At 35.2% G+C, this 15,172-nt stretch overlaps 1 protein-coding gene across 4 annotated transcripts in view; it reads right to left on the reverse strand.

The window, feature by feature from the left end:
* The window catches only part of LOC115217116, a 175,808-nt gene that overhangs the window by 56,058 nt on the left and 104,578 nt on the right, over positions 1 to 15,172 (reverse strand). For all 4 annotated transcript variants that reach the window (XM_029786718.2, XM_029786717.2, XM_029786716.2 and 1 more), the window contains 2 exons: positions 3,869 to 3,999; positions 1,222 to 1,331 (listed from right to left, as the gene is read on the reverse strand). In XM_029786718.2, the coding sequence (XP_029642578.1) occupies positions 1,222 to 1,331; positions 3,869 to 3,999 (241 nt within the window). The remainder of the gene's footprint in view (positions 1 to 1,221; positions 1,332 to 3,868; positions 4,000 to 15,172) is intronic.

The raw sequence follows: 15,172 nt of genomic DNA on the forward strand, positions 1-15,172 counted from the left end.
TTATTGGCCAGTAAATATAATTTGTACAGTTTTTTAAATATTTTTTCCATCAAACTACTTTTCTACAAAACAAAGGTTTGTAAAACAGAAAATACTGAATCTTAAGTTAGTATGATAAGAATGTGTTTGTGTGATAATTTGTATATAAATAATATCGTTTATATATATTACTTATATATATATATTAAAAAAAAAAAAAAAAATGCAAAATGCAGAGTCCATAGAGAAGTGAAATAATAATTATCTCACTAATTTTTTTTTTTTAAGTGTGGATTTGAAACATGCTTCTACCAATATATGTATGTACTGCAAAACATTGGCATCACATGAATAGTAAAAGAGAAGAGAGAAAGAGTGGATTGTACAATGTAGAAGAAATAAATTACAGATCATTGATGTTGGATAGTGATGAAAAAAGTGATGTCTGTTGATTTAGTAGAGGTGTGTTTGGTTAGTGACCAAAATGCTAGGCCGAGATAAAAAAAAAAAAACTGCCTGCAAAAATTACAACAATTGCGGAAGAATGATTTCAAGGGTATTTTAAAAACTCTGGGGTAAATTTGGAATGTAAAATCATTATGCTGAGAGAAAGAGGAAAAGAAGAAGAAAAAAAACTGTCCAAGATGTTTTGAATTATTTCAGCAGAATCCATCTGGATTAGAACCAGCAGAAAACACAGAATGCGTATTCTGGGAAACCAGACACACACACACAGATGCACATACACGCACGCAGAAGTATGAGAGTGTTCAGGGCTTTGAAAGAGATGTAAGAAAGTAAGGGACGTTTGTCAAGAAAAAACAATAGGAAAAAAGAATAATGAAAAGATATTATATGTTGAGGGATGTAAATTACTTGCAGATTGCAAACAATCTCTTTTGTATGTAACTTCAAAACAAAGTTTGCTCAATGAGAAAGCTTAACAAAAAAAAAAAAAGGTTTAGGTTTTTTTAAAATGACATTAATCTGATCTCTCTCAAGGGACTTAGATTCACATTCTACCACAGAGTAAAAATACCACCTTCTTCTATTTACCTCAGTAAATCTAGTCGGTCTGAATTTTTTTATAGTTTTTCTTTTTTGAAAAAAAAACAAACTGGCTTAGAAATCTCACCCAACCATTAAAGACACCTCAACCAAGAATGTAAACTCGTAAATGTATCCATCCAATGCTAGAATGGAAAATATGAAACAGGTAGGGGCAAAAAAAAAAAGTCCTACCGACTGTTTAGTCTATTGGTAATTCTGCCCCTAGCTCGTCCACGACTCCGAGCCCGTTTTGGTTTGTTCTCAGGAAACTCAGTTTCATCAAATGTGGCTGGTTTTTTTTCCTAAAATACAAAGCAGATATTTAAAAAAAAAATTTTTTTAATGTATGATAACATTTATAAAATTAAAAGCAAAGTGTTGTACGAATATTTTCCCCCCCTTTCTAACAATCATTAGCATTATCTATACTTAAAGCCAACAAAGTTTCTTTCATTGAAATAGAGATGCCCAAGTCCTAAACCAAAGAAAACCTGGTTTACTGTGTGTAGGGGAAAACACTGGATGGAAATTTTTTTTTTTAAGAGAGAAAAGAGAATGATTAACTTTCTACTGAAACATGGTTTACTTTTGACAAACTTTACAGTTTTTTAGTTAAAATTACTATCATCGTCATTTAACATTCGCTTTGCATGCTGGCATGGGTTGGACGGTTTGACTGAGGACTGGCAAGCCTGAAGGCTGCACCAAGCTCCAATCTGATCTGGCAAAGTTTCTACAGCTGGATACCCTTCCTAACGCCAACCACTCCGAAAGTGTAGTGGGTGCTCTTACGTGCCACCAGCATAGGAGATAGTCAGGTGGTAGTGGCAATGAGCATGCTCAAAAGGTGTTTTTTATGTGCCACCTGCACGGGAGCCAGTCCGGCGGCACTGGCAAAGACCACACTCATTTGAAAGGTGCTTTTTACGTTCCACGGGCATGGGAGCCAGTCAGCAGCCCTAGCAACGGCTGGTGCGATATTTTCAAGAAATCTTCTAATACTTTGAATGATTCAGAAAAGGAAGGGCTGTGCTTGTGGGACTGTTTAAAACTTCTATGAGTATCTGAAGGAAATTATCCTCAAACCAGGCCTAGTCTGATTTCTTGTAACAAGAATGGACTTAACTAAAGGGACCACAATGGCCTGTGCTTCAGAGAGTCGGCTGATTTTGTGCCAGGTAGGCTCATGACTTAGAAGTTAGAGTATTTGGCTCCCAATCACGAGGCTGTGAATTTGGTTTCTGAAGAAGCATTGCATCTGGTGTGCAAGAGATGTTTGTGCTGGTATGGAAAATGCACTATGGATGGATGAGGAGAGCTGTGTGAAGAAGTGCCACTCCCAAACAGTTGAAGGAATTCGGGGTAGAGGTAGATACAGGAAGACATGGGACGAGGTGGTCAAGCATCACTTTCAAATGTTGGGCCTCGGAGAGGCAATGACAAAAGACCGAGACTTCTGGAGATATGCTGTGACTGTGAAGACCCGGCAAATAAAGTGAGTTAATGGCTGTATCCTACACCAGCTTCGCATAACCAGCCCCAGCCCATTCAAAAGCACCTTGAGTTGTAGCGTAAACTGCTGTGCTTGAGGAGACCTATTGTGTCGAGTACATCAACATCAAAATGAAAATCAAATGGAAATTGTAGTTGTGATATCTGTGCAGGTGGCACGTAAAAAGCACCAACCGAATGTGGCCGATGCCAGCACTGCCTTGATTGGCTTCCGTGCCAGTGGCACGTAAAAAGCACAAACCGATCGTGGCCATTGCCAGCCTCCTCTGGCCCCCGTGCTGGTGGCACATAAAAAGCACCCACAACACTCATAGAGTGGTTGGCATTAGGAATGACATCCAGCTGTAGAAACACTGCCAGATCAGACTGGAGCCTGGTGCAGCCGCCTGGCTTCCCAGGCCCCCCAGTCGAACCATCCAACCCATGCTAGCATGGAAAACGGACATTAAAAAATGCTGCTGCTGATGATGATGTAGAGTGTTGTGTCCTTAAGCAAGACGCTTATATTTCACATAGCTCTGATTCACGCAGATGGGAAAAAATGAGTAGTATCTGCATTTCAAAGGGCCAACCACGATACATACTGTATCACACTGAATCTCCCTCAGAACTATGTTTAGGGTATGCGTGTCAGTACAGTGCTCAGCCACATGCATGTTAACTCCACGAACAGGCTGGAGCCCTTGTCGTCGTACCAGATGGAATGCCCGTTGGTTTTGTGCCACCTACACTCAAACCCACCTGATTATCTTGTCTGTCCTTCTCTCGTCATTACACCCCTTTGCTCAGGCTTGCTCTCTTATAATATCAGCCCTCTAGGATTCCCTCTCTATTCATGTTTTCCATCCAGCTGCCAACTTGCAGTGGCATCAATAGAACATTAAAAATGTTGATTTCATTGGTTTAAAAACGGGAAAAATCCATAAATATAAATAATTATTCTGAAGAGAGGGAGGGGGACCATTTCTAATTTCTATTCACAATTTCTATATTGAATATGATTCATTTCTTGGACTTCATATACATTATAATAAACCATGACAATGGTGATGATAACAACAACAACAATAACGATTATCATAATTTATGCAGGTGGTGGAAGCAACAGTCCAAAAAGTTTTTAATAACAATTTAAATACCTTGGTGAACGAAAGAAGTGAACGAATGTGGAAAGTAATTTTCTTTTTTGTGCAAAACTTAACTTTTAAAGAAATCACAATGGTAATAGTCAACAGGAGGAGGGGAGGAAGGAGGAGGAGGAGGAGAGGAAGAAGCAGCAGCGCTCATTATGTCTTATTGTCTGAGCCAACAACAAAAGAAATCTTACCATGGCAAATGGAGTCCAAGCAGGGTCTTTATCAGAATCATAGTTCTCAGCACTGTCTGCACTATCACTCTTGAGGCCAAAAAGCATACCAGCAACGTGGTCTGTGTCACTTCCAGAATCAGAGCCGAGTTCTGATGAAGATAGAGAAAAAGAGGGAAAACCCTGTATAAAACTAGCAAAATATTTGTTTATTTGGTGAGGTAAACACTATTACAGGCTGAAATAAAAATTAAAGCAAGGGCACTCAGAGAGCGCAAACCTCTGCCAAGGCAACACCAACGTCCTCTCAACGATTAGTCAGAGGTGATTTTCAAAATGAGATTTATCTGAAATAAATACTAAAAATGAACCCAACTGCTCTCAAAAATTAAGTTTAAAAAACCTGGAAAAAATAATCCAGAATCCTTGCCCGGTACCAGATCGATCCCCAAATCTAATCAGTTTGTGCCAGTCACGAGGCCAAACATTCCCGAAAGTTTCATCCAAATCCATCCAGTGGTTCTTGAGATATCTTGTCCATGGATGAACAAGCAAATGTGACTGAAAGGTGGAGGTAATAATGGTCCATAACAGACTGAAAATACCAGCAAACAGAATAGTAAAGATATAGTCTTGATAATGGATATTACTGGTTTTGTAGTTTATACGCTTACAGTGATTGGTAGCAACAACTAGGGGTAGTTTCAGTTGAAGTGGTATCAACAGGGTTAAAGTGATTTGTAGAATTTTACCAAGTCAACCAAGTCTATTTACATTTTGTAAGGATCTCAATAAATATATATAATAAAGTTTGATGCTGGAATTCCAAGTGTACGTTAATTAATTCAAGAGTATCTTTGGTGGTTCCTTGCAGTCATTTTCTTGAATGCTGAATACAAGAATGGTATCACGACGTGGATTTAATGGTATTATTCTTTTATTCTTTTACATGTGTTGTAGATTATTTGACTGTGGCCATGCTGGGGCACCACCTTTAGTCAAGCAAATCAACCCCTGGACATATTCTTTGTAAGCCTAGTGCTTATTATATCGGTCTCCTTTGATGAACTGCTAAGTTACGGGGACGTAAACACACCTGCATCGGTTGTCAAGCGATGTTGAGGGAACAAACAGACACACAAACACATACATGCATATATAAATACGACGGGCTTCTTTCGGTTTCCGGCTACCAAATCCACTTGCATGGCTTTGGTCAACCTGAGGCTACAGTAGAGGACACTTACCCAAGGTGGTACACAGTGGGACTGAACCTAGAGCCATGTGGTTGGTAAGCAAGCTACTTACTACACAGCCACTCCTACGCCAGTATTGTTGCTAAATATACACACACACACACACACACACACAAAAGCTGTTTTTTGGGAGAATTTTCTGAACTGATAATTAAACACAGGCCTTAAGTCTCCAAAACCATGATTTCCCATTAACCTTTTTAACATTGAGAATACTCTGTCAAATGAAATGCTTATTTATTCATATTTTATTGAATTAACCATGCACTATCTCATGGCTTTCAGATTTTGATCGTGTGGTTGTCTATCTTTATTGTAAGGCAAGTGTGAGAGACCAGAGCTGGCTAGTTTAAATTCTATTGGGTTAATACTTAGGAGCAGTGGGACTGAACCCAGAACCATGTGGTTGGGAAGCAAGCTTCTTACCACACAGCCATACCTGCATCATGAATTTTTTTTCTTTTATATAAAATCTAAAGCTTTATAAAATCCAAACTAATACTTAAGAATCTATAAAGACATGTTATTAACAAATTTTGTGAAACACAAATACGATTGATGACCCTTTAGTATTCAGATCACTCTATCAAATGTAATTCAGACTGTATCAAATTTATCATACATTATCCTGTATATGATATGATTGTTTATTTTTATGACATTGTAGGCTAGGTGCGAGAAGTAGGACCTGACCAGTTTGAACATAAAACAGGCAGAATATTTAGGCCAGCTATGGCCTAAATATACCTGCTAAAGGGTTAACAATTTAAATAATAGCTCCCTATTATAGTGTTCTAAATTTCTAACTTGACAACTAGAAAAGGGTTATTTTTTTTTTTTTTGTTTAATATCCAAAATAAAAAAAATACTGTAGTAAAGAGTATGGAACTTGTCATATAGAGTCCACTGAGGATCACTGGTATCCATATGAAACCTAGATAGGAATTTACTTGTGTAATTATGTAATTATCTTGCATTCATAACTGAATCAAAGAAACGTTTGATTAAAATATATTTCTAAAAATTCACTGCAACACCATGGCAGACAGGCTTTCCACCATCCACAACATTCAGCAGAGTAATTCTTTAAATATGATGGTTTTATTATTAGAAAGCATGGAAGTCTCACAGATTTTTGATAGGCATGCAAAGCTAACCAAATACTCTTGATACTCTCTCTCTACTAGCTGAAGCAGAATTTGAAGTCCAAACAGCCTTCAGTTGTTGCCATGACAACAATGTCAACTAAGCAGTAACATAATTATCGGTATTAGAGTTTGAAATTGATTTCACTCCCAATTTCATTCTTCCAAGCTATTAAACTGCAATTATGTTGATACTGTGATTTTGACTTGGTGCGCTGCCTATTTCTAGCGTCATAAAAGGCCTTGTCGTAGCCAACTACTCAACAAACATGCCGTCATTTTAGCTACCTTACAAACACGGCAGCAATTGGAAAATGTTGCTATAGGTAAAGTTGAGAGGATGCAACTTAGCAATCGTAGTTTCACGATAACCACCAACGACAGAAACTAGCCAAGGTTGTGGGCAAAGGAAAATAACACAACACACGAAGGATAAATGTTCAGTGTGTGTGTGTGTGTGTGTGTGAATGCTTGTCACATACCCAGACCCACAATTTAAACACTTCTGTCGTTTATCAGTTAGATAAATTCTTATTTCAAATATCTAACCAATAAAGTGTGTGTGTGTGTGTGTGTGTGTGTGTGTGTGTGTGTGTGTGTGTGTGTGTGTGTGTGTGTGTGTGTGTGTGTGTGTGTGTGTGATAGAGAGAATTTCTCTTTATAAACAGTCAAATATCACTTTTGATTTGAAATGGAAAGAAATGATTTGATTTTTATTAAACTAATAATATTAAATCAAATTTTTTCTTTTTGACTTTCATTATATAAACAAAAGCTCAAAAAATTATTATTATTATCATCATTATTATTATATTATTGATGATAATGATGATGATATAATAACAATAATAATAATAATATAATAATGATGATGATAATAATAATAATAATATAATAATGATGATGATAATAATAATAATAATATAATAATGATGATGATAATAATAATAATAGTAATATTTAATAATAATAATAATAATAGTAATATTTAATAATAATAATAATAATAATAGTAATATTTAATAATAATAATAATAATAGTAATATTTAATAATAATAATAATAATAATAATAATAATAATAATATTTAATAAGTGTGGCTAGAGCCTCATCTAAGAAGCCAGAAAGCAAGACTTCCACAATCTCGATACCAGCAAGCCAACAAAACCCGCCACCCACTCCTAACACTATTGCATGCAATCCAGCAGCAGCAGCAGCTATCTTTTTATTCTGTTGTGTGGTAGTTCTAGAATCAATCTTGGATCTAGAGATTGTTCCGAAGCAGACAACAAGCACACAACATGCAGAACTGGAAAAACTTCAACAGCACAGGTTGTTTACCAGAAAACAAAGAACTGGTATTAGGAATAAACGGTAACTGCAAGAGCAGTGGTGGTGTTGTTGTTATATAGTGTTGTGTGTAGTACACAGAAGCGGTAACTTTGTTGATTGAATGAATGAATAAATCATTATGATTGATGATTGTAGTTAATTTAAGTCAAATTCTGAAATTCACAGAATGACACCAAGTGTGCGCATTTCATACTTAGAACAAAAAATATATATATCTGCAATAGACAGGCAGAAGGGAAGAACATAGACAGACAATAAGAATACCTACTTGGGTAGAGTAGCATTGATAAAAGAGAGAGAGAGAGAGAACTACTAAATTGTTAAAACAAAGCTGCCTAAAACTAGCTTGGAATGAAAATAAAACTAATGAAAATAAAACTAATTAACTCATATGATTAAATATCTAAAAAGAAAAAAAATCTACTAACAAAATATATGACACAGCTAATGGGTATATCTGATAATGTTATTTAATTATTATTTAGCAGTATTTTTTTTTTCCATTTGTAGATAATTTTGTATTTCTGTTATCACTATGTTAATGTAAATATTAGCAAGTTTTTTTTTTTTTAATTGATGTCTTTTATTAAAAAAAAAAATTTAATCATAGTAAATTTATTAGCATTAAAAAAAAATTAGAGGAAGAATCATTTCAATTTTTATTTTCATTTAGTGATGGGTCTTAACCAAATTGTGGATGTTAACTTCATTCAGTGTAGAATTTTCAATGAATTTGAGGGGATGAAACGATGATGAAAATATTTAATTATTCATAAAGAAAAAAAGTAAAGAATTTCGAACTGTGAACCTTGTTTGAGGCCCAACTGATTAGTAAATGGAAGCCAGTTTGAAGCAGCCAGCAATCAATAATAACTAAAGCAATACCAAGGAGGTAGCTATTGCCAAGTGGAAATTGTGAGGCCCCACCCCAGGCCCCACCCCACTAAGTCAAGTAGCCAAGCTACTTGCAAATTTTAGTCAATAATAATTCAAACGAAATAGTCAGAGCTAACTGTTAATTGTCTTCTAGTAAATGGGTGTCGATGTGTGTGCAAACGCTTGCTCAAACACACACACACACACACACACACACAGATATATGCATGCCCGCACACACACACACACACACACACACAGATATATGCATGCCCGCACACACACACAATATTATTTATAGACAGAGGAAATTAGTGATAGAAGCTGCATTTAATAAATTAGAAACAAGAAATTCACTTTTATTTTACCGAAACTGCTACTGATACAACAACAGATTTTGACTATAAAAATTCCAAGTAGTGAAAGCAGAGAAAGAATTATTCTATCCAATTTCATTAATTAAAAAGGGGAAAAAAAAAAAAAAAAAAAAAAGAAAGAAAGTTGATTTTAAAAGAATATTAAAAATTGGAAAACTGTAATCAACAGGAGTGGAATCTACCTGTCTGTAATTTATACATTGAAGTAATATATCTGTTTAATGAGAATTTTAAATATTGCACACCTTTAATTGAATGAAACTGTAAAAACACAAAATTCAATTAGGAGATATTGAATTGAATTGAAGATATCTATATACTAGCAGTACCAAGACTTCCAAGGTGGAAGAAAGGTAGTCCTCTCTGCCACAGAAAAGTGTAGTTTGTTTATTTATTGGCTTAGGAAGAAGACAATGTTGCTATGTTCTTGCAAGTCTGAATTGTTTGTTGCAAATTTATGCAACAAACCTATGAAGAAGATTAATAATAGCGAGGAAGCAACTAGCTCAAGTTTTGAACAACATTTCATCTACAGAATTGATTATCTCTAACAAGATATAAATATATTCTCCAACCAAACGACTGTGTTATAAACACTAAACAAAAAAAAGAAAGACTATTATTATTATTATTATTATTATTATTATTATTATTATCAGTTTAAAAACCCAAACTTGTCAAAATTCCTACAGCTCAAATAAATCAGTATCCCTTAGGTTATTAGATAAAATGACCAATAAAAACGTGTTATATAAGAACTGTTATCCTCCTTATCAAATAAGGTCATCTTTTATAGCCACAGGTAAAACAAGTGACGTTTACAAAACAGGATTGTCGCAAGTTCTGTCACTCAAAATAATTACTACTGTGTTGATCTAATTGTTAGGATATAAATATCTGTTGTTTTTTATTACAACTTTAATAACTGATAAATTAATGAAATACAGGGAAATATTTATTAGATATTCACAACAGTGAAATTCCTGGCAAAAATTTCATTCTAGTGTACATGCACTTACTGAGAATATTTGTGGTGAAAAGGGACAAAAATTCAAATTATTCCTAATTAACATTACATGTAAATTTATCTCTGACAGAACAAACTAAAAATAATTTATACAGAACAATTTTAAAAAAAGTAATAATAAAATAGATTTATATTCCCCAGCATACAATTAAAACGAAAAGTAGAAAATGTTACAGCAACTGTATGTACTTTATTTAAATCCAATTAAATATACTACCAAAATGCTAAATTATTTCAATAAAATTTTATAGATTTGAATTATCTGAAATAATTAAGGTAATTAAATAATAGATAGACAGGTAGGTGTTTGTCTCTGTATGTGTGCTGAGAACTTTATCAGAATGTTAGTGTGTGTGTGTGTGTGTGTGTGTGTGTGCGCGCCTGTTCTCAACATGGGAAAAGACTATGATAGCAGTGAAAACCTCTAGCTGAAGAACACTTCAATGTACGGTGTTATTCCCAGAAATGATTAAATGTGTATTTCTCTCTCCACCCATGCCCTCACCTCCTAATCCATGTATCTGCCTTCATCAAAGTAAATAGACACACAGTTTATCCACAATTCTATTTTCTAATATGTCAATACTCACACGTGCATGCACACGCATGCTTTGATTACGTTTCTCACCTAAAAACAGGCCTCAAACAGGATGAATAATAATAATAATAATAATAATAATATTTTTATTTTTTTATTATTATTAGTAGTAGTAGTAGTAGTATTAGTATTATTATTATTATTATTATTGTTATTATTATTCATAAAGCAAAAGTCAAACATAGAATAATAATAATAAAAAATAATAATACTAATAATACTACTACTACTACTAATAATAATAATAATAAAAATGAAAAGAATGATTTTGATTGTCAGAGGGAAAATTGTAGGTCAGCCAGTGATGTGTTGGTTTTTTGATCAGCAAACTTAGGCATTTCTCTCACTACAGGGAAGGGAGGAATAGTAGTACAGAGCCCCTCCCACTTCTAGAATGAGTGAGAAAAAAAGAAAAAAAAAAGAACCACCAACATCTTCCTATTCAGGTCAGTATGTGCCCAATAAGGAGGAGTCTCTGTTCTGAAAAGTATGATGTTTGAAACATCTCAATGGAAGGCAGCAGATGAAGTAGAGAAGTTCAAAGAGAGCCACTAAGCTGTTGTAACGAGGTACCATCGTTAACTAATATGGAAGAGGAGCAGAAGAAAAACATTCAGAAGAAAGTAAGAAACTGACATGGTCTTGTTCTGCTAGCAGACTATATACCGTTCTTTGATAGAGGGTGCGAGTACGGCAACGGCAAGGCAAGAATTTTGCTATGTGCAAAATAGAACAGGTTCTCAGTGTTGAAGAATCGTTCAAGACTGCTTGTCGCTAAGAACTTTGCTGAGTGTGCTGACTTGACAACACAAGCATGAAAGAATATGGTTTCAGACTTCTCCAAATGATCTGGGTTGGATTACATAAGCATTTTAGAAGGGAAAATTGTACTCTATGCCACTGTACACCAATCAACAAGTGGTGAGGCAAAACGGGGATCTAGGGATTATTATTTTGGGGGACAAATTCATTTCCTCAATATCAGAATATCACTGAACACATTTTAGTTGTGAAACAAACTCAGGCTGACCAAAGCCAAATTCAAAGAATCAAAGTGAAATTTGTTCAACATATTTTAAAATAATAATAATGATAATAATGATTATTGTTATATTTAGGGATGGTTGTTTTTCTTTCTCTTGCCAAAAACACACACACACACACATATATATATATATATATATATATATATATATATATATATATATACTAAGCAATAAGGGTTTAGCAACGAATTGCCTTACCACATACCGAATTTAGAAATAGCAGTCAAAGGGAGAAGAAATAGCTATAACCTTTGACTGCTATTTCTAAATTCGGTATGTGGTAAGGCAATCGTTGCTAAACCCTTATTGCTTAGTATACTTAAATTTTCCTCGAATGAGGCTTTTACATGCCGAAGACTACTTGGTGTATTGATAATTTTTTCCAATTAATTAATTTCACCCTTCATTATTACGGATATATATATATATATATATATATTCATTCTTCATTTGGTTAGTATTCTTATTTTATCATATACTTATTGTCTGGAAATCTTCTTTTTTTTTTTTTATCACACACCTGTGACCTCTTCAGTGACCCTCCATCTCATGTCCAGCCAGAAGGACTAAACAGAATAGGAGGGGATGTGGGATGGAAAAGTCACTGAAGTGGTCACAGGTGTGTGATGAAAGATTTCCTGACAATGGACAGAGAATAAAATAAGAACAATTATAAACAAGTGAAGAATGAATATATATATATATTGTGTTTATTTGGCAAGAAAGAAAAGAAAAATGGCCACCCTGAAATATAACAATATCTGTTTCAACACAAGATTTCACATCAGAAATCTTGCAAAACAAATTCCTAACAGGAAAAAAAATAATAACAAACTTATTGTATACAGCGCACAGGAGCACTAAAACTCACCAGGAAAAGTTAGCCAAAAGTGCATGAACAGTACAGAGAATAATGCAGTGGAGGTGGGCAGGGAAGGAGTCATTTGAAAAGAAAAATGCATACTAAATTAGAAATTGTAGAGGATACAATTACATATCTCAGTAAACAGTAGATGTGAAAGAAGGCAAATGAATTATTAAGTACAAAGGACATGTCTTGTTAAATGTGATATGAGTTTTAAGTATCATACTTCATTATTCTATTGGAGTATGGTAATGTCTACAACTTTTGACATACCACAGTGTCTATATACATCATTACTTTATACACTCAAAACACAAGCATATGGGGGGAAAAAAGAGGGTATTAAATGACTTTATTAAATAGTTGTCATAAATACTTATTGCTTATCCCTGACTGAGAAAACCAATGACAAAAGCACAACAGTTACGACCATCTTTTCATTTTTCAGGGACTATATTATCCAGTGTCCTTCCTTTTTTAGACAAGGTGTAATTTAAAGATTTGTCTGCTATTTTTATTCAAGCCCAACAAACATGCAGAGCCACTCTTGTTAGCTTCGTGAGTAAAAAAGACTATGGAAGTCCGAAGTTTACAAACTGGAATATCATAACATAGAGTCAATTTTTGCTTGACTATCAAACAGAATTTTTTTTCTCTCACACAACAAAACATTTCCCAGTAAAAAAATGTATAAAGTCTGTCTCAAGAAATGATTATTTGATTTTCATACACCTTGGTTGAAGCATCTGCTTTTCATACATCGTGATTTCCGTTACTAAAATTACTAAAAAGGAATTATATTTGGAAAATAAATTCATCAGTCTTCTTTGTGGCATTAGGATAATTATGGTTCAGATAGACAAAATATTGCGTCAATATTGTGTGCCCATTTATTAGCAACACTGAATACGATGCTGTTTATGTTTTCTGGATAAGTTTGCAACATACTTTCCATAATTTGATAACTAGACAATTCAGAATATTGAAAAGGAAAAAAGACAAGGATGGTAATAGTTTCAAATTTTGGTACGACGCCAGCCAAATTTGGAGGAGAGGGTAAGTTGATTACATCAACCCCAGCTGGTACTTACTTAATCGACCCCGAAAGGATGAAGGGCAAAGATGATCTGACTGATATTTGAACTCAGAACGTGAAGACAGACGAAATGCCGCTTAGCATTCTGCCTGGCATGCTAACAATTCTGCCAGCTCACTGCCTCAAGAAAAACAATAATAATAATAAAAATAATGGTTTCAAATTTTGGCACAAGGCCAGCAATTTGGGGGTGGGGATAAGTCGATTACATCGACCTCAGTATTTAACAGGTACTTATGTTATCTACCCCAGAAAGATGAAAGGCAAAGTCAGCCTTGGTGCAATTTGAACTCAGAACATAAAGACAAACTAAATGCCATTAAGCATTTTGCCAGGCATGCTAATGATTCTGCCAGCTCACCACCTTATTATAATAATAATAATCCTTTCTACTATAGGCACAAGAGCTGAAATTTCATGGGGTTGATTACATTGACCCCAGTGCATAACTGGTACTTATTTCATCGACTCCGAAAGAATGAAAAGAAAAGTTGACCTCAGCGGAATTTGAACCCAGAACATAAAGACATACGAAATGCTGCTACGCATTTTGTCCGGTGTGATAATGATTCTGCCTGCTCAACACCTTTTTAATAATAATAATAATTATTATTTCTACTATAGGCACAAGGCCTGAAATGTGGAGGGAGGGGGCAGTAGATAACATCCACCCCCACCCCCGTGAATCGCTGGTACTTAATTTATTGACCCCAAGAGAATGAAAGGTAAAAATCGACCTTGGCAGTATTTGAACTCAGAATGTAGCAACAGGTGAAATACTGCTAAGCATGTCATCCAGCGTGCTAACGATTCTGCCAGCTCGATGCCTTTTTAATAACAATGATAAAATCTTTTATATGACTGTATAACTTTTCAAAGTTAAACTCCATACCAGATTCAGAATTTATGATGTGAAAGGCGGAGGGTTATTACACTGAATCGCACTACAGAAAGTTTAGCAGAAACAGAATAATATTCATTCTTTTCTCTAACATTTAAAAATCTATATATTATCTCTATATGTGGAGGCGCAATGGCCCAGTGGTTAGTGCAGCGGACTCGCGGTCGTAGGATCGCGGTTTCGATTCCCAGACCGGGCGTTTTGAGTGTTTATTGAGCGAAAACACCTAAAGCTCCACGAGGCTCCGGCAGGGATGGTGGTGATCCCTGCTGTACTCTTTCACCACAACGTTCTTTCACTCTTACTTCCTGTTTCTGTTGTACCTGTATTTCAAAGGGCCGGCCTTGTCACTCTCTGTTTCACGCTGAATATCCCCGAGAACTACGTTATGGGTACACGTGTCTGTGGAGTGCTCAGCCACTTACACGTTAATTTCACGAGCAGGCTGTTCCGTTGATCAGATCAACCGGAACCCTCGTCGTCGTAACCGACGGAGTGCTTCCATTTCATCTCTATATACATTTAGTGACAGTATCATGTGTGGTGTTTTAAACTGCCGCCACCCCCTTTATTACTGCTGCAGAGCATTTAGTTTCAGTCTTTACCCACCTGAAACAAATCCAATAACGCTGGCCTTCTTTATCATGCTACCAAAGTAATGATATGATTTGAAAGAAATTCAACTGACGGAGGTGTTTTCAGACAGTTTGTTGTTATGTCACACCTCAGGTTTCTGACACCTCAATGAAATAAACATGAGAAGTTTTACAGACCACGTTTTGTCA

Source organism: Octopus sinensis, linkage group LG11, assembly GCF_006345805.1.
Source record: "Octopus sinensis linkage group LG11, ASM634580v1, whole genome shotgun sequence".
Taxonomy (NCBI): domain Eukaryota; kingdom Metazoa; phylum Mollusca; class Cephalopoda; order Octopoda; family Octopodidae; genus Octopus; species Octopus sinensis.